Source organism: Sinohyriopsis cumingii, chromosome 3, assembly GCF_028554795.1.
Source record: "Sinohyriopsis cumingii isolate HCF-2022 chromosome 3, ASM2855479v2, whole genome shotgun sequence".
Taxonomy (NCBI): domain Eukaryota; kingdom Metazoa; phylum Mollusca; class Bivalvia; order Unionida; family Unionidae; genus Sinohyriopsis; species Sinohyriopsis cumingii.
The window spans coordinates 24782780-24807841 of NC_142963.1; the positions used below are offsets into that span (position 1 = coordinate 24782780).

Below are 25062 nucleotides of genomic sequence, written 5' to 3' on the forward strand. Positions count from 1 at the left end.
ATGATCACTAGTGAATCTGGGAGTCTGAATGGAATTGCAGAGAACATGCAATCCTGAGTTAATGAAAATCTCCATATTCTTTGAACTATTTAATAGACATAAGAAATTAAATGCTGATAAATCACATGGAGTTTTTTCTCTTTCTTTGAATTTGCTGATGCAGTATAATTAGAACTGTAAAATGATTCAGCTGAACAAAGAAGCAATCAGATTTTATTTCAATAAATTTTGTGTATGTGCGTGTATATATCATCCACAGATTCCTAACTGGGTTAAAGTAGTGAATACATAATAAAAAAAAGTAAGCACTCTGCCTAATGACATTTGTTTTATTTTATAAAAATTGTGTAAATGTATACAGTTTTTCAGATTCCAAGGAATATTAAAATTCATTCTATTTTTTTATATACAGTTTTAAATACTGAAGTACAAAATATGAAAGTCTTGATCTTTAACATAATACAAATTAAATAAAACCCATTTCAAGACACAAGAATATAATCCAAGATGTGTAAGAATGAGATACATCTGTAGTTTAAAATCTCCAAAAGAATGAGTCGTCAGGACACGGTGAATAGCTTTCTGTTGGCTTTGTCACTGGGAATAGGCTTTATGCTTGGAGTGTTGTTTGTCTTTTTGGGCGATTGTTTGATGGGGGATTGAAAGCAGGTCCTGCATACAGCTAGATACTTGTCAGTTCCTCCTATCACCTCCACCTGGATTGAGAGAATATATTAAATATACTTTCAACAAGGACAATATATACTTACTTTATTACTAAAAAGAAAAAGAATTCAAGGTTAAAGTTTATAGATTTAGGTATATTAAAGAGTGGACTAATTTAATGATTTCATATGCAGACATTACACACTTGTTTGCTTATGCAAGTGCCAGTGATATTAACTAATGAGTGACAAGTAAACTGCTGGGTGTATCATTTTATTATGTGGCTTTTTTATTGCATTAAGTCACGGATGAACCAATTTGGAAAACAAAAGTAGAATTAATCTGTATGTACTTGTTTAAATCTGGCCATGTGTTTAGTAGTAAACGATGTTTTTGATTTAAAAAAAAGGAAAAAAAACCTTGATTAGATGAAAGTACTTTGTTACAAGTATTTTTCTCTATGATGAGGATGTGAATGCCTATCTTTTTGCTCTGATGTCAACCCCTAGCAATGTGAAATAAGAGTGGTAACCCATACCAATGTGAAATAGGAATGCCAACCACTACCAATGTGAAATTGGAATGCCAACCCCTACCAATGTGAAATAGGAATGCCAACCCCTACCAATGTGAAATAGGAATGCCAACCCCTACCAATGTGAAACAGGAATGCCATCTTCTACCAAAGTGAAATAACAATACCAACCCCTACCAATGTGAAATAGGAATCGCCAACCCCTACCATAGCTGCCAACCTTCCAGGCTCACAATTAGTGAAAATAGGGATAAAAAGTCGTGAATTTGGACATGAATTAGTGAAAAATACCATGACAATAACTCCATCCACTCTGACCTTCAATACTACACTATATCAAGTTCGCAATATAAAACTAAAACACTACATGTATGCAGAAATATTAATTTATCAAGACATGATACTGTGGCAGACTCTGACTTCCTCAAATTGCTGACAGATTTTCTGCAGCTAAGGAGGCCCTAAAGTCTGTCTAATTTTTCCTCACTAGAGAAAATACTCTTTCGCTGTCACTGCTGCTGTGAGGAATGTACAGGAGCTGCAGCACTTTTGGTTCTTCCACAGGAAAATTTATAAATGATTTTCGAGTCCGGGAACATTTGTCAGAACAAATGTTTAGCAAGGTACTGTATCCAGCTGATAAAGGTAGACTGTGTTCGACAAGAAAACTCACAAATAATGCTTCAGTGTTGGTAGCCTGCAGGTCTTCCGCCGATGGCTTAAAATATTCCCGAGGTGAAATCTGCAAATTCTTAATCTTCCAAACTTCTATGTGTTTTTTGCAACCAATGTGCTTCCTCACATTGTCTCTGCGTTGGCACACTGAGTACAAAAAGCATGATGAATATCAATGTTTAATGGCAGAATGCACGGCCAATTTTTTATATATTCCAAATTAAACTTCAATTTTTGAGTAATACATTTCTTTTTCCTTGGTGGTGTAGACATTTCCAAGATCTTACATGCGATGCTTAATGGTAACTCAAATCAGTGTTGGTGACGCATGCGCAGAGCAAAATTCCGGTTAGGCCCAGTTTCTCTCAAAAGCGTTTGTAAAACTACTCTTATACATATAGATTAAAATAGGCTAAAATGCTTGCTACCAGGCCAACTGTACTAATCAGCTGTAGATCTACTAATATTGTGACCAGCAGTACCGGACCATTTCGGCAACTGCAAATATCACGACAAGCGCTTAACGGGAAATCGGTTATTTTATTAAAGATTTAAAATAATTGAGGATTGGAGAATTTGTGAATTTTTGGCTTGTGGCATGAATCCGTGAAACGCTGAAAAAGTTGTGAAATTCACACCAAATTCGTGAGGGTTGGCAGCTATGCCCTACCAATGTGAAATTGGAATGCCAATCCCTACCAATGTGAATTAGGTAGGAATCCCAATCCCTACCAGTGAAAAGTAAGAATGCCAATCCTTACCAATGTGAAATAGGAATGCCAACCCCTACCAATGCAAAATAGGAATGCCAACCCATACCAATGTGAAATAGGAATGCCAACCCCTACCAATGCAAAATAGGAATGCCAACCCATACCAATGTGAAATAGGAATGCCAACCCATACCAGTGTGAAATAGGAATGCTGGCTTAAAGATCTTAATCTGAGCATACAAATTGGAAGACTTCAAATTATCATAAAACAATTTATTTTCATCATTAAATCTTACTGATTTAAAGTGGCTTTTGGTTAAAATGTGCTTCCTAAATTCATCTTCTTCACCATGTGACATGCTTAAGTCAGACAAGAAACACATAATAGTCATCCAATACTGATACTTTGAAAAAAATATTATTTAGACATAATCCTCATTGACTGAATTAAGTTCTACTTTTGCAACTTCTCAGGACTGATATGATTCCTGACTGATAGATATTCAAATGCTTTCATGAAACAAGTGCTAAGATACTTAGGTAAGCTTTCACAAATAAATTACCATCACACACTGCAAGCATTTCTGTGATCTAGAAACACCTGCAAGCATTTCTGTGATCTAGATACAACTGGGATCAAGATCTGGTTACCTACATAAAATTATATCTAACCTTAAAATCAGAATCTGACAGAAGTGAATCTAATGTATTTTAAATTTAAAGATAGGACAGCTTAGTTCAAAATTGTGTCATCTCTGCTCTATATGTGTTTACGTTGGCACAGCTTCTGTGGGAGATGGATCTTAGAACAAGATACAAAAAATTAAAATGGGATTGTTTCTACTTTACCCTGAGCATAAAAAAAATCATAAATCTTGTGACATAGAGTAGGATGATGTAACATCCCTCAAAACTGATACATAGCAGCACAAGCGAAAACCTGATGTATTGGAATCATACCTGTGGCATGAAAAATGTGACTCTAAATGGAAGTATGAACAAGGGTAACACTACTGCTCCTTCCATAGTCACGTTAAGGCATAAAAAAAGGATTTAAAATTAGACTTAGTCAGCTAAAGAGTGGGATGTATCTAGAGATCAAGGCTTTCCACTCTTCAAAAAGTTCAAAATCAACGTTAAAAGAAACTCTTTCAGATATAGGTATTAAATTGTACTTGAACCAAAATTCTGTTTAAAGGTAATGTGATGAATTTATTTTGGTGGTCAAAATTTTCTGTGATTTTGCCAAAAATATTTTATCCATACTCAAGTTTATAAATTGGTGAAAGAGATTTTTTCATAAAAGTATCTTTCATTGTTGGGTCTTTAAATTCATTTTGTGGAAAGCATGAAATCGACATTGTTACCTCATGAAAACAGTATAAAAATTTTATTTGAGACAACCACTTACTGAAGTTTCTTGGGTTTTCCTTCTGGTGAAGTGACCCTCATTGTTACACTTCATGCAAACTGCAGACAGCTTGATGACACTCTCAGCTATTGGTACAAGCTGTAAGATATCTCCAAAACCCTGAATAAAAATTACATAAATTACTGAACATTATGCTGACAGCATCTGAATGCACTATAATAGGGAGTTTTACACAAAAAGATAGAAAGTTGCATCCAAGTTTGCTAAAGTTCTGTTCATCATAATTATCTCCAATTCTCCATAAAGTGAGATGTTGATAAATAACTAGTAGAAAACTGATTTCAAATCAGTTCCTATATTTTTGCATGCAAAGTCTTTTTTTTCAAAGTCCTGATAAAGGTACATGTATCAAGTACTTATTTAGATTCTGGCGTCTCATTAGTCTAAAGTCACCAATCCCTATCTATAATTAGCTTGGAAAACAAGTTGGGAAATGGGCCAAAGAATTACATACACTCACATTTTGCCTAAACAAAACTGTATGTGTACTGAATTAGTCAAAGTCTTTCTGCATTATATATGGAATATTCTGTGTTACACAGAAAGGAGGAGTCTGGTTGAAATTCTACTAGACTAAATGTGAAACCTTAAAAAAAGTTAACATTATTACTGAAAGATGCAAATTTTGACTAGATACAAGTTTAAACATGCAAAATTATCTTACTCTGTCAGATGCATCATTCTCTCCACCACACCACACCAATAATTATTAAAATGGAAACAGAAAATAAAATTTTCCATTTTCAAAGACAGATGTAGCCCTACAATGATACCAAATAATCTGGAATTTCTAGTTGCACTACCCGATTTTTTTCTACCCAAAATTGGCCCGTGGTCGAGATCAGATTTTGTGTCCGGATTTGAGACTTTTTGGTCTCAGATCTAAGGCAAACTGGTAAGAACTGCAAACAGACAGATGAACCTTTGCAAAAAGAAGGATAAGATGGGTATTTGGAATAAAGAGTGGTTTCAATACTAAAATAAAAAATAATGGCTCCGTTTAGCCAAAAAAAAAAAATTAGAACTCCAACTTTTACCCTTCTGCTCATGCGCGAGCCAAATAGCCAAGAAAAACGATGTTTCTAACACAGCTAGGCAATATGTTATTGAAAGATCACCTGGAATTTGGTGTTTTTGGATCTACTCAGAAATAGCTTTCAAAATGTGTTTCCTATTCAAATTTCAGGCGAAAATGACAAAAACCTCTAGGGGTTAATGTGTTGAAAAAGGTATGTTCATATATTCCTTAATAAAACAGGATGTTCATAAATCACTTAAAAAAACAGGATGTTCATACATCCCTTAAAAAAGTATTTCAAGAAGTTTTCAAAAACTTTCAAGTTTGCAATGGGTGTTTTGTCCTAGAGAAATTGGCATGTGAATCTGCAGTGTGAACACTGTCAATGTTTTACATCAGCAATTTGCAATGCCCGAAAAAATGTGCATGGTTATGAATTACGGATGTTATTTTCTTGTGCTTTCTTTTACTTCTAATGTGTGACTTTCTCCTGTGCTGATAGTCTTTGTTGCATGTCATGCACACAGCTTTGTTTGTCCAACTTACATGTTTTCACCCAACAGTAGTGTTTTTTTAAAATAAATTCAAGGACTTTTCAGAGACAAGAATAACTGCTTTACATTCAAAGAGTTTTCAAGGCAACCACACTTAAACCTTTCAGAGGTGTATAAACCATTGTAAAGAAAAGGTGATTGCAATCTTTTGGGGTGAATGTGAAATATTGAAATTCCAAACCTATTTAATTGACATTTAAACAGTTGTTTTGTACATATTTACACAAGAGATCTTTATTTTGGACAGGTGAATTTCGGACATATGGTACTCTCATTAAATTTTAACAAAGGATGATTAAACAGGGTATTTTCAATTATCTATGTTGGTCAATAATACCTTTCTCTGAAATGTTCCATCCAGTGCTGCAACTATTACTATCTTCCCCCTGTCTGCCATCTGGTCTGAAAATGACACTACATCAGGGAACTACAAAAAAGACAGATTCTCATTAAGCAGTGATTTCTCTGGGTCCCAGAGTTGGGAATGGGTGGGGGAGAGAGAAGAAATCCCATTTAAGACATTTTTATAGGAGGTGTAAGTTTTAAAGAGGGGTACATAAATATAAACACAAGCTCATATGTTATTTAAATCTGTACAAACATCTCATGTGATATGTATTGTCTATATTGTGTCTGAAACTTTTGGTCCATGACTAGAAGACAATGATCTATAAATAGGTTGTTTATTTGAGCTTGTGTTCTATAGAATGAACCTGTTTGGGTTAATTTTCCATTGGATGATTAATTCAGGTTGGTTGTATTGCAACACAAGTTAGGTGGGAGGTATTGTGACGGAGTCTTGGAGATGTATATAAAGAAAGAATTTTAAAATTATTATTATTTCTATTTCCTAGTATTGTTCTTGATTTATATTAGTCTGCATATATATTCAATGCTGTTGACATTTAATTGGGGAGGAATCATTTGTCTGGATTGTTTATTTGAGTCACAAGGTGCTCATATGATGGCATGGACTAAAACAACATTTTGGGATTACTGTAGACCAGATTCTGATACCCTATGTGACCTAATTAGTCACTTAGTCACTTTGATGAGAAGGTAGTACAGTGGTAGAACACTTTGATATTTGAAGCCGTCTCATTTAAAGAAAATGGCATCAAACCACCGTTTATGCTAGTTGCAAATAATGGATTTACTAGTGGTATCTGAGAGACTGTGTGTGTGTGATTCACATTTTTAACATAGCTTTAAAACAATTTCAGTCAAATCACTGATGTCTGCAATGTGGCAGTTTGTAGCGATGTCTAGCACTGGGGTATCATGCCAGATATGTAGCATGACGTCCCACCCAGTCACATTATTCTGGCACCTGGCCAACCAGTCCTAACACTAACCTCTTGATGACAAGTGCCTAGCAAGGCAGCTGTCAGTACCATTTTTAAATGATATGATATGACTTGGCCAGGGTTTGAATCAGCTACCTCCCGCATCCAAGGCGGACACCAGTGGTGTTTGAAAAGTTCTGAATATTCTTAAAACATTTCTGTTTCTCTGACACTGTCAGTAAATTTAATGCTAACTGATAAGCAAAATAATGTTCTATAAAATAAATTGCGCATGCAGCATGACATTTTCAGATATATATGTGCGATGTAACACAGGTAAATGACTAACATAAAAATATGAGAACAGTCCTTTTACCAAGCAAAGAGCGTACTGGAAAATCCTGTTGTTGTTGTATATCAAAGCCGACTTGGATAGTTTAACGATGTAGCTTTCTGCCATATCCTACAAGTTTGGAGATGGACACGAATCTAATGAAAATGGCTCATGATCAGGAAGTCTACTGTCTGTGATTAGTGAGCGGCAAGTGACTTTTGTAATGACTATTGATGGAAATGCTCAATATACAGCTAATGAGATTTCTATTAAGATTACATTTTCAGTTTCTTTTATTTAAAACAAATCATTTAAGTTTAGAAATTTTTGTTCAAGATGGGACCCACCTTTGTTAATGGCTGATAGAAAACAGACTAAGGTTCAAATCATCCAACAGCTAATCACCAAATATGAAAAAGAGTCATTAGTATTGGATTGTCAAAGGAAATGAAACATGGATTTATTTTTCTGAACTCGAGAAAAATGAAGCATCGATCAGAGAAGAGACCACAAATTGTTCGATTTAGTCAGTCTGTCCAATAGTTTAATATATATTTTTTTTTTATGTGAAAGGCATTTTCATACCTCCAAAGTGTTGACAAAACTTTAAGTACGCCAGTGAACAACCTGTCTGTGCACCAGTACCAATGGAAGGTATACATCTCACAGGTGCAGAACATCCATTGCCCGTGTCAGAAATTTGTACTTACAGGTAAGCAACTATTGTAAGGTTACTAGTCCATGGACAAGTAAATTGTGGCTGTAACTTGAAAGGACAGTAGATCCCATTTTGTAGAGTGATGTTTACACAAAGTGCCATTCATACCAGTCAGTACCATATTATATATTTACATAATGCATGCCAATATTTTTAGATTAGGACTGGCACCAGCCACAGCTTCTGTGGATGCAACCAATGAAAGCAGACAATACTGGTTGAGGCATTATATTTTGATGGTGACATCAGCACAAATTTCAATGGCTAGGGGATATGGCTTCCCTGAGGAATTTGTTGTTGGAAACAATGACTGAACACCATGAAACCATTATGCGCTACTATAATAATCTTCCCAAATTACATCTGGATGGATCGTTTTCTTATAAAATTAGGACCAAATGGTGAATAGTTGAGTGAAAAGTCAACAAAAGGGGCTAAAATTAAATTTGACTTATGACAAGGAATACAATAATAAAACCAAAACAGGAGTTCAAAGATTCTTGGCTGCAGGACTTTCCTTGGCCAATGAGGATCAAACAATTGCATCTTGTAATATACGTAACAGATACCCCTAAACTGCAGACAAAACCAGTGGATTGTTTGCAGGACAGGTTATCGCCAGGAAAAAAAAGTCAACATGCCAAAAAGGTGCAAAGCACAATACATGTCAAACTTTTGTAATGAAAAGGCCAAATCTAAAAAAAAAAATGATTGTGAGTGATTTAAACTGTGATCAATAAGTACAATATGAGCTAAACCAAGTGTTACTATTTAATATATGCCATAGCAAAGCAGGGAAAAGGTTTTTCAAACTATGAATTTCTTGTGTGGCACAAATCAAACAGTGTTGAACTGATAACATCAATAGAACTGCAAGTATAGATTTCAAGAATAATATATCAGACGCCCTACTAAAAAAAATATATAGAGTTAAATTCATATCCATCCATCATTTCAGATGATATTACTGATTCAGAAGTTAAAGACCAAGAATTTGAAGACCCTCTCCAAAAAAGTTGAAATATCCAGCATATTTGACAAGCCACATACTGCATAGCTACCAACCCCAGAGTACACAAATACTGCTTATGACAAAAATACTGATTTTAAAGAACAAATACTGATTTTTTAAATTTTCAGGTGCCCATTTAGAAGGTGCAAGAGTGCAACACACACTCAGACACAGGCTGTTAAAAGGAGCCTTTTCCACACCTCGTTTTTTAAAAACTCATTATTGATTCCAATGTACCATTTTTCATTGATGATATGAATTCTGTTATTTTCTTTATGAACTGTTTTCATTTTTCCACACGAGTTATCCTTTGCGATTTTAATATCTGGAAAACATGTGCAAAATAAATTGCCAGCAACACTAGAAAATTTAATAAACCGAATTTTGATCGAATTACATCAAGGTTATCTCTGGTTTTAATATATGTCATAAGTTTAGGCTGAGTTGTTGATGATGAAGCAGCAAGCTTATGTTTATTAGCTTCTTCATGCTTCTTGTATTTCATGGCTTCCATGCCCAATAGCAAAATCACATTATACAATTTGTACCAATACGGCGGATAAAGACAGGCATGGTAGCCTCAATTTTCAGTGAACAAATCATATTTTAGAACTGCATTCCTATATACATGCAATACATTTATATCAGAATTGAACTGAGTGCTCATTCGAAACTGAAAATTGCAAGGAATTTTTCAAAGTATTTTTTACAGTTAAAAACGTATTTTTGGCACGAAAATTTACACACGTAGTCAGGTCCAAAATAAAGGACAAATACGTAAAAAGCAGGACACTTTGCAACTATGCATACTGCATTCATTTAAATGGTGCAGCTTAATAAAAGTAAGCATTTTAATAATCCTGTCTTCCACTATTCTTTTTGGCTCAGATTGTATGGACAAGTTGGACTTTTACATGGACATGTGAACTTTGTAATTTATTTGTAAGTGGACATGATTTAAAAATTTTCTGCACCCCTGCATCAACTCCATGACAATTCACTGATGTATAAAATTCAACTTTGTGCCAAGCTTCTTGAAGGTAAACATTCAATCTTTGCTACTTCCTCCATAAAGCACAAAAAAATAATTAGACATATAAATGGGCAACATAAATTTCAACTGGTAGCCCCCTATATGTTTTAAAAGATTTGTCATAGACATGAACCAAATCAACTGATCATTGCCAAAAGCAATGAATGTCGAACATTTTTTTTATCACCCAGGGAAGGAGTGACGCTTCAAATCTAAAACTTGGGAAGTTGAAGTTACATTTTGTATCATGCTACCCACATACATTCTCCAGGGCAATCTTTATCAGACTTACAAACTGTCCCTCGTCTATTCCAATCACATCATATTGCTCTGCCTCATGCTTCAAATCGCTCAATTTCTCAGCTGGTATTGCAGGAAGCGTATTTCTAGAAAGAGACAGCAAGCACATCAGTATGTATCAACATGCAGGTAATATTTTAAAAGACATCACAACACATTGCTAACAAATAGCAATTTTGTAATGAAGTTGCTGATCCACACTGAAAAATAAGGAGTAGGCTGGCAGCAATTTTAAATGCTGGCATCATCTTTTTTACTGAAAGATAGGAAAAATGAAATATGGGTAAATAGTTTGTTTGATATTTCAATTAAACACTCTTCCTCAGTAACTCGAGCACTACACAGTCCAAAAAGTTCTCAACATAAGCAAAGGTTAAAGTGAACAGGTACATCTGAAAAATTATTAAAGTGATGAAAATCGACAGTAAAATTGTGTTTACACAGCTGAATATTCATTTGAAAATCAGGCTAGTAATAACATCAATACATCAATTTTTGCTATTGAAATTCGTTTTTCTTTACAAAGCATTGTGTATTTACATCCCTGCTTTTTACACATGAATGTGGATACAATATAGACTTATTGTTGACTCAGATTCGAGCCAGATTTCAAAAACATGGTCACTTATTTGAGAAACAATGTCAAATTTTGAAGTATTGTAAAATATTGATGCTCTGATTTAAGTGCAATAAATAAAAAAAATGTATTCATCTTTGAAAAACATCTAATGGCAACTTGGAAATATGTACACAACAGGCTATGAATCTCCCTTCTACATAATGATCCCTATCTATGATGCTTAGCTTTTCATGCACAGAGAATGATTTTCACTTGGTTTGCCATCTAGATGACATTTACGAATGAATAGGATATTTCATTGATTAATTAAATGTATAAAGAGTTCTCCAGGATGCCAAAATCAGCGTAAAAGTACACATACTTTTCATGCTGAAGCACGAAAATTCCAACAGCCGAGTCTTTGGTACACAGGTTTATTGATTACAAAAATTATCTTTTATTTTATCCATTTTCCACAAAGCAAGTATCAGTCATGTGGTGTGAAAGCTATGAAAGTTAAAGTAATTTTAATGAGATTAGGTCAAGCTGCAGAGGTCAGATCTTAGCAGAAAATAAGGTTAAGACATTAAGAAACCTACTAATTGATTGTTCCTAATGATCATTTTGATCAAAACACAAATTACATACACGTTTCGGCACCTCTTTTTGATAAACATTACTCAGCACTTTTAATTCATCAGATCATAAATCCTTACACGATGTTTGGAGCACTTGCATCTTACTGCATACCATATTTAGAAAATGGTGCAAGAGTTTAGTACTTTTTTGTTCAGTGGAAGATCATGAACTCCTATGTTAAATGTCATAAACCAACAATAAATCAGCTGTTTTTTCAGTGTTTGTTTTCAAGTGATTATCATGTGTACTCTGCTTGGCACCAAGAAAATTATGTAAAGCTGCCATCAGAAAAGTTGCACATGAGCATGATTCTTGAAAGACTGGTCAACATAAATTGGTAGATGGTCAACATAAATTAGTAGATGCAACAAGAATGCCAACAAGACTGAGACTGAATCATGGAATATGAAGTTCCCAATGGTCCAAAAATAAGAACAAAAATTACAGACTTTATGCGCATGGTGTTGCAACTGTGAAAGACAAAATACAATAGCAATCCAAGGAACACCAGGTTCAGAAATGAAGGATTTTATCCTAAACCTGCTGCAGACATTTGTTAAAGTTTGTATGTGTAGTATGAATGAAGAGAAAAATGAAGAAAAAAAAATATAATGTAATATGATCATCTCTTTCTTTTTCCAGTGTCCTGGAAAATGTTTTAATCTGGAATGGAATTAAGCTAATTAAATAAATTAATACAAAAAAGAAAGTACAAGCTCTTCCTTGATTCCTTCCAGGTGCACACAAAAGCAATATCAAGGTAAAGGCACTGAAAACATAGTTGCAACATCAAAATCACAATGATCAACTATTTTTCATTCAAGTATTGTAATACTAAATATTTCACAATTAGCAATCTGATGATGTGACTGCAACTTTCAAAATTGTAGGAGAACCTTGGTATATACTTTCATGATCTTACATACATATTATTTAAGACAGTGTTCAATTGGTGAGTCTAAATGAGTCGACTCAGCAAACTTTCACTTTCAAACCATATTAAAAGATGCCAGTGAAACACGATTTATTTGAAAAGACTTTAATTGGCATTTAAATATTTAACAAGTTTTCAGCGGCAGACATTACCAGCATTTTCAATGATCGATATTTTTATACTGTTGTTTACAGTGTATTTAACAAATTTATTTTCAAGACAATTTAACAAAATGTGATTTCATATTAAAAGATGTGAATTTTTGTGACAACTATGAACATCACTATCCACCATTTTATGACTATAATATAAGACATATATCAAGGTTTCATAAAACCGATTTTGAAGGAGCTTTTATTCATGTACAGCAAATAGGTGTTGACCTTTGGGCTATTTCTATATAAAAAAAATGGGATCAACACCTGCCTATGCATTATATAAAGGTTTGCAAATTATCAGAGTGTGCTAAAACATTTTTGGTTTTATGAAAAATGTTGAGATTATTTAAGGTAAAACAAATATTTACCTAACTTTGTTGTCAGTGATTAACATGTTTACTAAAAGTTTCTGGACTGTCCTAAATTTCAGACAAGCTTTGCACATACAAATGACCTGGGTTTACCCTGAACTATCTAAAACATCACCAAGATGGTGCAAAACTAAAATTACTGTGTGAAAATAAAACTAAAAAATATAACAGATGCCTGGATGTACAGATATCAAAACATAAGCTCCATCTTTAAGCAGTCATATAAAAATGCTTTTTACCTATCGTGAGTGGCAATGCCCCCTTTCGAATATCTGTCGTCCTTTGCATATTTGATGATCAAACACTTGTAGTTTGCAATCTGATACCGCTTCAGTCTCCTGATCAACTCAGTGCTGGAAAAGAAAAAAAGTATTTACTCCATTACCAGGCCAACACTTGAGACAAATGACGTCCTGTGAAAAATATCCCTATTTTATTACAGCTCATGCTGAAAATATACAGTAGAGACTGATGTTCTAATGGGTGAAAAGAATTTTCACGTTAGCTAGTGTAGTGGACATACTGGATGTCAGATTATCACCAGTTTCATTTAGGCTATAAGTCTTTTGATGAAAGCAACATGTCAACATAATCATCAATTCAAAGGGAGTGGCAATGTCAAGACAGCCATCATAGCATCCATATTGTTGTAGGATGATGCTAGCCTGAAGAGCATCCATACTGGGTATATGACTGGAAATTGTTGCAGGATGATCCTAGCCCGAAGAGCATACAAAAGTGCATTTTCCCCCGGCGTATTTTGCAAGTCAGATCCATCTGAAGGGTGACTTCTTGAGAATTTGTCAGAGTTGTAAGTTGGAAAAATAAATAAGCTCAATTGGATCAATCGAGTAATATGACCAACTAGACATCAGAAAAAGTATTTTGGTCAAAAAACGCCAAGTCAATATGACCATTCATTCAGGAGAGGTAGTAATAACAAGATTTTCAAGACAGCTGATGTGGTCACCATATAGGAATTAATTAGGACCAACAAGACCATGGGATGGATGCCAATCTTCCAAGTAATTTAAGTAGTAGCAATAACAAATTTGTGCCAATGGACAGCAGAGAAATGACCTCTTTTACTGAGGATCATGTATAATTGCAGGGATATCCCAAGCTTGTGCCAATGGACAGCAAAGAAATGACCTCTTTTACTGAGGATTATGTATAATTGCAGGGATATCCCAAGCTTGTGCCAATGGACAGCAAAGAAATGACCTCTTTTACTGAGGATTATGTATAATTGCAGGGATATCCCAAGCTTGTGCCAATGGACAGCAAAGAAATGACCTCTTTTACTGAGGATTATGTATAATTGCAGGGATATCCCAAGCTTGTGCCAATGGACAGCAGAGAAATGGCCTCTTTTACTGAGGATTATGTATAATTGCAGGGATATCCCAAGCTTGTGCCAATGGACAGCAAAGAAATGACCTCTTTTACTGAGGATTATGTATAATTGCAGGGATATCCCAAGCTTGTGCCAATGGACAGCAAAGAAATGACCTCTTTTACTGAGGATTATGTATAATTGCAGGGATATCCCAAGCTTGTGCCAATGGACAGCAAAGAAATGACCTCTTTTACTGAGGACTATGTATAATTGCAGGGATATCCCAAGCTTGTGCCAATGGACAGCAGAGAAATGACCTCTTTTACTGAGGATTATGTATAATTGCAGGGATATCCCAAGCTCAGAAAGCAAGTGAACCCAAGTGATGAGACAATGGCCCACTCTTGTATACAAAGCAATGCAAAATTAAGGAAAACAATTTGTCATCTGAAAACATTAGTGTCACTAGGAAAATTTGATAGCCAGAGTATCTCATAACGTTGAATTCATTTAACATATAACTATAGTTTTTTCAACTCATGCCAACCCAAAGGCATACAATGATCTCTCAAGAAATGTTTTCAGCATCAGGTTAACAGTGTATCCCCCAAGGTGTAAAATTGAGGGTAAAAAACAACAACCTTGGTGTCAAAACTGGGGGTCAAATGAAAAATGTGGGGGTCAAAAACGTAATGACAAATTTTCAACTTGAAATAGGATATTGCAACTTGCACAACATTCTCTCTCTCTAAAAATACAAATAAACCAACATGCACAATTAACAAACAAATGCATTGTCCATTCAAAGAATAATTATATTAGTTCATTTTTCTTTTAAAGTCGTAGTGTGAACAGTCTCTTTATAATCAATATGAAGCAATATTATAGCCCAACACATTACATACAAGCCAATACAAAAAGCCAAATAAATATTTTTAACCAAATGGCAGTTAATTTACTGCCTTTCAAAAAATGTGTACGATTATCGGTTTCATTAAACTTCGTCCTAGAACACATTTATCCAAATATCAAGGAGGATTATGATTCATCTTCTTTCTAATAAGTTACACTTGAACTTTAAGATCTTTCTTTTATTACAGCAAAGTTAAGAACCAACAAAATCTGCAATGACCCGCTGACTTTGTAATCCAAATAACACATTTGTCTCCGCAAGTTTATTAATTTCTTTGTTGTGAAAGAATGTCTTGGGTTATAATGTGTTCTCCAGATATCTTGTGATGAACAAGGGCAGATTTTTTAAAATTCTTAAACCCTGTCACGAAAGGATTATTCACTTTTGCAGTCTTCGCAATCATGCAATCAGAAGTCACACCAGTAATCCTAATGGGTGTATTCCAGTCAAGGGAATTATTTTCTCCATTTTTCATTAAAGTTAGATCCACAGTTACTCTTTTGCATTCTGCTTCTTTCACTTTCTTCACTAATGATTTTTAGTGCACAACATTAATCTGAGAGCTTGTGCGATTAGGGGAAGCTACTCTGTCATAACATTGCCTATGGTAGTCTGGTTCATTGTTTCATATGTTCCCTGCGTTGCACTCTGCTATACAAATAGAGAAGAGCAAGGCAAAGAGCAAACAAAGCGGGGAACCAGTCAATGCCTATGCTCGAAGTATATACAATGCCATCCATTGTCCAATGCATTGGGTATTAAATAAATCCTGATCACATTATGAAAATCCTTTGCGTAAAAAAAAAAAACGCATGGCAACAAAATGTGTATAAAGGGAAACACTGCGGTTAAGCTTATGATAGTGCCATAATAAAATATTTTCAAAAATGGATTGTCTTCATCAAAATGACAAAAATGTATAATATATCAATGAAATGTAAAAGCACATATATTTACAAAGCTTTATTTACAAAGTTAAAATGAATTCACGCCATAACTCATTAGTTTCTGAATTTAAATAAATGCCGAAACTAAAGTCATATTTATTCCAAATGTATTTCATCATCATTTTCCATGATATAAATTGAACCAAAACATTGATGCTTTTATTCAAGTCTTTATCTCAGCGAGTTACTAACAAAAAAATGGCAAATGGGATTATAGAAACTGAAAATGAGCCATTGTGACCTTTTTTTTAAAAATAATTCAGCTGAATTCTCAATATTTTAGCAGAGGACTCCTCAGTTTTGTCATGCTTGTTTCTGAGGTTACAAGACCTGGGCCCCCTTCCCAGTTATCAAAAAGTGACAAGAATGGATTGGCATAAAAGACATTTGTAAACAAAGAAGGAAAAAAGGAAAGAAACAAATCAGAAATATAGAAAAGCACTTACGTTTTGCCAGAAAACATGGGTCCAAAGATAACCTAAAATAAAAATAAAAATATAGTTCAAAAAACATTGTACAGGATCATCAGTGCTGACAGCATGCAGCAATCCATCATGTATACCAACTTTTATTAAAATTTTTAACTTCAAACCAACAGCACAGCATCAAAATCCACGCATACAAATTTCCATATTGCAAGTAAAATGTGCCCTTTTGCTATTTATAACAGCTTAACAATGCCAGGTAAAAAAATAAATTTATATTTGTTAGATGCAGTATTCATGGGTCTTGATTTTGATGGTTTTGCAACAACAGAAAATAAAAAGGCATTTCATGGGTACTTAAATTCGTTGAGTCAAAGTTTCCATCTTTCTAGGTACTTAATTTCATAGATTAACCTCTACACAGGCCCAAAATAAAGGATGTAAAAGAACAAAACACAGTGACATATGAGTTGTAAAATGTAACTAAATCCCTGTCAGTTTGTCATATTTTCATATGTGAACCAAAGACATGACACACTGCCTCTTGCTCAATTCAGGTAGCAGACAATCAGAGCCCATCAAAGTGTGAAGATTCTAACTAAATTTAAAGACAACTGAATCACTATTTTGTTAGAGTCTGCCTTATGTATGAATCAACTTCAACCACTTGACATCACAATAAATAAAGACTACAGTGAAGAATTCAAATCACATTTCCACAACTGGTATGCTAATGACCATCAGAGAAAAGGAAGACGTCACTAATAAAGATGAACATACTGTATTAGTGTGCTTTAAAAACTGACCTCTTAAGCCATTTCATGCGGAATGCACAATTGCAGCTCACACAACAGAAAGATTGGGCTTAGTTATCCATGGCTCTGAGAAAGCTGGACTCATTTAGTTTCAGTAATTACCGAATTATTGACCTGACAAGCATCTGTTATACCAGAACACTTGACAGGTACGAACTTGATTTGGTGGTTGTCTTAAAATCAGTGAAGTGTGAGCTCAATACTGTGCTGTAATTTGTGTAAGTACAAAGTCGGTGATACAGTTAACTTATGGACCTATTGGGTATTTCATTCATAAAATTAAATGAACTGGGTGAAATTAGGTTTTTACATAAATGTTACTTTTTAATTTTAAATAATCATTTAAAATTGAAAAATATCCAGATTTTTGGTAATGTTCTCATGCAAAGTCAATTTCTCTGCACTAATATTATCCTTGAAAATAGTTTCATCTGAGAACATTAGCACATTTGGCATACCCTTATCTGACCAAATCTTTTTCATTTTGTATTTGGTACAATCCATGCATCTCAGCCTTTTTTCTATATTAGTTACTAGTAGGGCATAACCGATTAGCATTTTTCTACTGATTTCCGATTCCGGATTTTGGGCATGAAATTTTTCCGATTCCGGATACGATTCAATTAATCGGAAATGCTAAATTAAAAGGTTTTTCAAATTAACTTTTTAAACCGTGTTACACACGTTTTGCATATCACACCGATGTCACAAGGGGAAGGATATGGCAGGACTATAGCAAAATGCAACGAAGTTCAAAGCCACAGTGCCGACCCATTCTTTGTTCAACAATTAGTTGATCTTGCCGCCAGGCTTTAATTTTCCCGCCTTAATCATTTATGTCGGCAAGTGGCCAGTTCCATCCTGTACTTTATTCAACAATTAGTTGATCTTGCCGCCATGCTTTAATGTCGCGGTCAAATAAAAATAAAACAGGCTTTTGTTTGGTCCTATAAAGTTGGCCTCTTGCGGCGACTTAAATAAAAGCAATGAAATCTGATCGATTCTTGCATTTTCCAAAGTGATCGGTGATTGAAACAAGTTTATTGTGCTGTGAAAGTTTCCTTATTAACTTTATTTATATTTACGATTGTAAGAATCATTTTCTTTTAATACCTCATTAGCATGTGTCAATGTATTCAATATTATGCCTTCATTATTGAGGATGTTGACATAAACGGGTAGGACTGTATTATATATTTTAATAAATTTAAATCTTTCGGTCTAACTCAAGTATTATTGTTTCACCCCGTTGTGTTGACCATATTGGACTTTTCTGACTTCTTATTTAACTTTATTAACGCACTATCGAATGACACGCAGTGTTAGACACGGTGCTATAGAAATTCAACTTTATTATTTTTATTATCCGAATTGGTCGTTCCTGCCTTGTCCGACTCCGATTAATCGGAAGTTCATACTATCCGGTGGAATCCGATTTCCGGATCAAAAGTCGGTTATGCCCTAGTTACTAGTACATCAATAACTTTCAAGCATGGTATTAATGGTGGAGGAAGAACCCGGGAAGACCTGGAAAGAACCACCGACCCACAAGAAACTACTGGCAAGCTTTCTCACATACTCACATTGGCTGAATCCGAGACTTGAACCGGCGCAGACAGGTGAGATGGCAGTGATCCGTAATGGAGAGCGCATTAGACCACTCGGCCACTTGGGGCCCCAAACATGAAACTATTTGCCTTAATCACTAGAATTGTCTATATTGCATCATACAGTCAGATTTCTCATGTTTTGAAGTGCATGGCTCAAAGATGAAACTGGGTTATGTCATCCATAAAAATATCCCCCCACACTACCAGAGTTAATGGTTAGGGGCTGATATCACATATTCATTGAAAGCTGCAATTGTCTTCTGCCAAATTTGGCTGCACACATTGATGTAAATTATATACACTTACCGGTACTACTCATGGCTGTGGAGCTAATGTCGGCTGAACGGTTCTTCTGGTGATATTTACATTATATTTCCATAGTAAATCTTGTTTGTTGACTTGTAAATCCATGTGGAATAGCACAACCATCTGACCTGTGGCCATTTTGAATTTTGCTCTGGATATGGATGTTACCAAATACCAGTATTTGTCTAATGTGTACGCAGGTTTGTTCCAGAATGATTTGTATGCAGCAAAATTGCACAGTTTAATGAACAAGTAACATTAGACCCACATATCATCCATCAGTATCAACACATATTTATGGGGTTGATTTATTGGAATAGCTAAAGTGATGCCTGCATCTGATCGACTGGAGCGGTCTTATATGGCCCACAATATTGAATACATATCACTGACAACTAACAGGTAGTCTGTTTGAAAGTATTTTTGTTATCTTGTCATGGATGAGAATGGGATATAAATAGATGCTACATGTAAGCGTGTGTCTGTAATCTTCATACTGCAAATGCAACCAGTAAATCACATTAAAGGGCATCACCTATCACTGACGGACCTTCTAACGACGAAAAGACCATCAAGGTAAAATGTGTATCAAAAATATGTATGTATATCAGCTATGTATCGAGAATCATATCTGTACTGTACATGGTGCAAATCTATCATTTCACCCTATACCCAAATGTCACAGGTTCAAGTAAATGGTTTCAGTGATCGCATGTTCTTATGAATATAATATTAAAGCCATTTCTATTTAAATATTTAGATCTATGACACAGCCTAATAAAAACATTAAATATTGAGTACAAACGATGTGCATAAATATAGGAAACAAAGTCAGTTCCGATGGTTATCTCCATTTCAATGATTCTATCTAACACCTATAAACATTTAGATCTATGATTAAACAGAATGATACAAAATCTAATATGGAGTACAAAACATTTTGCACATGATTAAATCTGTACTAGTGAGGCTATCCACCCATGCACAAGCTTTCCCAATCATTAGCAACAGGTGCCACTACCACAAGCAGTTGCAGAGATTCTCCCAGGATTTATTATAATGGGGAGGGGGATTTTCCCCCTTGTCGTGAAAATAAGAGGAAGGGAGGAAAACAAAAAAGGGGAGAAGGAAACAGCCATTGTTCAATATTTACATAACAATTCAATATCCATTTCTCTTTCTTCCTGATCCACTCTTTACAACCCTGTTTGAAATCAAAAATTTTAAAAGATGTTGCCCTGTTCATTGTTTTTCAGCTTAATCTATTCCTTATGTGTACTTATATTTTCCTGCAATGAGAACCCCCTTTCACAGCTCACAGGTATAGTCCTTTGGATAATTCTACTCCAAAATAAGATTTTTCACTAACATAAGCTCTACTGATTGTTGAACTCTTTTGAATTAACAGTGAACTGACTTCTATGCCCGATTTATCACTCCATTAATGCCATAGTCTCCTTGTCAGACCTGCCAACCCTAACAAGACCATCTCAGTAAGGCAGTTGATTTTTTTTTCCCATACGTTTTACCACTTTTCCACAACATGTAACCAAATATCATTTACTGCTATTGTAAAGTTGGAAAACAGGTTTTTAAAACATTCGGTATTCAAAACTGATGTATCATGTTCAAATGAAAAGTTTGGAAAGTACATGCAGACTTTATTTACCTTTAGCACAGTTGCAGAAACTTCAGTTCTAAACCCTATGGAGCGCAATGGCCTGTTGATATCTCTCAACTCGACGTAATTCTTGGAATTTTTATTTGATTTCACAAGACAACAGCAATCATTATCTGCCGCCACATAACATACTAAAATTGGCATGTGATGTCCAATAAATATAATTAAATCCCTTCCTGCTTTTATTCAGAACAATCTAAATATTCTTTTTTATTCTGCTGTATTGATTATTTCAACTTTTAAGAGGCTTATCTTTTTTAACATATTTATCAGTAGTTGGATGCCAAATAAACAATTTTTTATGATCAACAGTTTGATAATGCAAATGCTTAGCATACAAAAATATGTGCAGTTTAACACATTAACACCTGGAGATTTATGTCATTTTTGTCTGAAATTTGTAGTAGGAAACAATTTTGAAAGCTATTTCTGAATACATCATAAAACACCAACTTCCAGGTGATCTTCCAATAACATACTACCTACTTGAGTTAGAAACATCAGTTTTCATTGGCTATTTGGCTCGCACATGAATAGAAGGGTAAAAGTTGGAGTTCTTTTTTTTTTTGCTTAATGGACCCATTATTTTCGTATTCCAAATGTCCATCTTATCCTACTTCTTGCAAAGGATCATCTGTCTGTTTGCAGTTCATACCAGTCTGCCTTAGATCTGAGACCAGAAAGTCTAAAATCAGGATACAAAATCGGATTCCATCCACAGGCGAATTTTGGATAGAAAACAAAAATTGGGTTAAAAAAAATGAGGTTTTTCCCTCTGTATTTTGTAGTGCAACTAGAAATTCCAGATTATTTGGTATCATTGTAGAGCTACATATGTCTACCTTTCTATAATACCACCCACTTTAGTGTATCATACATGACCATGACGCTACAGAGCTTGGCAGTAGGCTACTACCTCCTGCTACGTAAACTCGTCTCCAGGGGTTAACGTGTTAAAGAGTCTGAGGTACTAATGTAAAGTTAGTCTGGTTCAGTGGCTAATTCCATTTATGCTAATATGAAACCCAGATCCAAATCAAGCACAAAGGAGCCAATTATCCAGATTTTACAGCAGCAACCACATTTCCATAGTTTTTACCTTTCATTCCACAAGTCCTTATTCTAAAGGTAATTTTCATAAGAGAGCAAAATCTTATGGATTGGCAGGTGTGCATTAATCGAGTACGACTTTTTATGATCAAGTTTCCTTAAAGTACCAATAAATTTATTAAATTATTACTTTCGAGTTATAATAACCACAATATATATAAATTTAATGCTATATTAATGACTATACAAAGAATATTTTATTTGTGATTTTTATTCATTTTTTAAACATAATTTAGCTGTAATATAAATTACCTGCTTTAAAAATTTCAAGCAAAAGTGAAACAGAACTTTTGAATTTCCTGAAAAAGGGAGACGATCTGGCAAATAAAGACAATCTAAACCTGACAAAAATGATTTGCAAATTGTGCAAAAAAGAATACACATTCATTGGTTAGTAAACGTCATGTATACATGTTCTACAACAAAAGCATTTTTGTTTAAATTTGACAACCTAATTTTGGTGAGCCTTGCCATATTTTCAACAACAACAAAAAAACTGAGACAAAAAAATATTGTTTTGTATTATAATATAAGCCTAAAGGGTCAATCACACTGCATTTACTTAAATTTCTATAAAAATATTCTGGCAAAATGTCCAAATAAAACAACAAAAAAAAGTCAAGTCAAGGGAAGGTTTTAATGTCCTCTTTAAAAAGTAAGTTAATATTTTTATGACAAGAAATATCAGTACAATATAACTGCAATAAAGCAACAACAACAAAAAAATGGAAAATAAAAATAAAATGTATGTATAAGTACTATGTTTAATTTTTCATAGGATATATTAGAGAATAATTTCTGTCAACCTGCATTCATAAAAACAATACATATTTTTTAAATGAATTGGTCTTTAAAAAAATTCTCATACAGGTAGGCATTTATAAGGAAGAAGTACCAGGATTTTGTTAGTGTCCTTATAGATTTATTTGAAATGTAAGGAAGTGGATGTTACCAATCCGTTTTGTTTTTCACTTTCACATGAATAAAGACAAACTTTTCACATAATATGACTTTTGGATCGGACATGCACTCATAATTTTAAATTCTGAGTAATCAGAACTGCTAATTCTGGATTGGCCGAGGCACATTTCCCCAAAATATATTTTTATGTACAACATACATTTGTAAATTATGCCTCAAGAACAGTCTGGTTATATTCACTAACGACTTTAAAAAATTAACCCCAAAAATTATTCCATTTGCGGATGTGTTCAATATATAAACTGTACATTGGAGAATTTTTTTTGCAGGCAATGAAATAAGTTGCTTGCATTTGCTATGAGCAAAATCTATTATATTTTAATTGCTAATTTGTAGGTTCTGACGATCTGACCCTCACAAAAATACCATATTTATTAACCTGAGATGAAATATTAAAATTGGCCTATTATCGCTATGTTTAGTCCTACAATGTAAGACATAGCACATGTTGGTTTTGTTTTAGTGTTGACGCCCAAAACATAAATATCAGCGTCAATGTCCTTTTTACGTGTAGAACTACCCTATGTTGTGATGCGGACCTGGTCAAAAAATATTAATAAACAAAAAGTAGCACTTACTTCCTCTTTAAAGTCAATACTACCTGAATATGTCCTGCTGACTTTTGTGACTCTAAACGTGGTGGAACTATAACCTGACTTGAGGACATCATTTTTATAGGGTTTCAGTCCCTCCACCAAAATAACCGTATGAATCAATCACAAAACAGATGACGCGGGTTATTCGTATATTCCCTCCAAATTTTTAGCCTGGTTCCCTGATTCTTTAGCTCAATACCTCGGTAACGATGACTGAATCACATTAAATGTGACAAGAAAAGCCGGTCCGGGTACAGGTTTGGAATAAATATTCCGAGTAAAGTCGATTTTTGTTGTCCCCAGTAATTTTATTGCCTTTTTTTAAGTGGAAGATTGCTACAAATTTTCTTCTTTTTTTCCATTTTACATTACAGTTCAACAATATTTACAAAGAATTCTGTTTTATAAAAAATAATTAAACAATAATTGCCAATAGTTTCCGAAGAATAATTTTCATATTGCGAAATGAGAATTTGACATTAAGCCTCCATGTTGCAATGCATAAGAACAAGATGTAATGGATACGAATTGGTTCACTTGTTGTAATGTGGTTTATGGCTTTGGTTTCAAATGATAAGTTTGTCTGGTTAGAAATGATAACGTATTTGTTTTGTCGGGAAATATTAAGTCTGTGGAAATTGAAGATTCTCACTAAAAACATTGATAAGTATAAGTAGTAAATGGGGATACATTAGGGACAATGGGGCTTAGCATTAAAAACACCCCTGAGTCACTTTAGGGACAATGGAAATTTAACATGGAGAAAAATCGTGGGTCACTTTAGGGACAATGCGAATTGAACATAGAGTTTGGGTTTGTCTAGGGACAAAGGGAATTGTACATGGGATTTTTTTTGTTTTTTTTAAAAAAAATTTTAAAATTTAAATTTAAATTTAAATTTAAAAAAAAGGGGTAGGCAATTGAAAGGCTATCTCTTTTCGAGAAATATGGCTGGCCCTGAAAAGGGCCTTTGGGTTTATGTTAATGTATTCATTAACATAAAGGGCACCGCATTGGTCTTCTTCTTGTCCTTAGGCTGCGTCTCACTGTTGGCCCGTAAATCAGGACTCTTTTGAGGCATCCTTGCCTCTCCACGTAAATCCTACGTATCCACAGACTGGTGTTTGTCCTGTGGACAACGGTCCACTTGGATCGGACATACATGAGCATGTCCGTCCTGAACATCATGGAAGACACAAGCGTAGAAGATTGCACATCGGTCCACATCTTGAAGCGACGAGAACAGGTGAATCAATGCAGTGAACTGCGCTTATTTATAGGTAGAGGTAGGATTGAAACGGATTGAGTTCATTCACCAATCCAAACACGCGTTACAAAATTCAGTCAGCCCGCATCCAATCCGAAGAGAGCAGTCTGTGACGTCAGGTAGTCTATATAGATT

General features: G+C 34.5%; 1 protein-coding gene across 1 annotated transcript; it reads right to left on the reverse strand.

Annotated features, from left to right (window-relative positions):
- Positions 1–309: 309 nt before the first annotated feature.
- Positions 310–23836, reverse strand: LOC149802556 (thymidine kinase, cytosolic-like). The gene is made up of 7 exons (XM_089951804.1): positions 23666–23836; positions 16583–16614; positions 13177–13290; positions 10269–10362; positions 5931–6020; positions 4001–4120; positions 310–716 (listed from the first exon to the last, which is right to left on the reverse strand). Exons 1-7 carry the CDS (start codon positions 23732–23734, stop codon positions 561–563), a joined length of 675 nt encoding a protein of 224 aa, XP_089807930.1. The 5' UTR covers positions 23735–23836; the 3' UTR covers positions 310–560.
- Positions 23837–25062: the final 1226 nt, after the last annotated feature.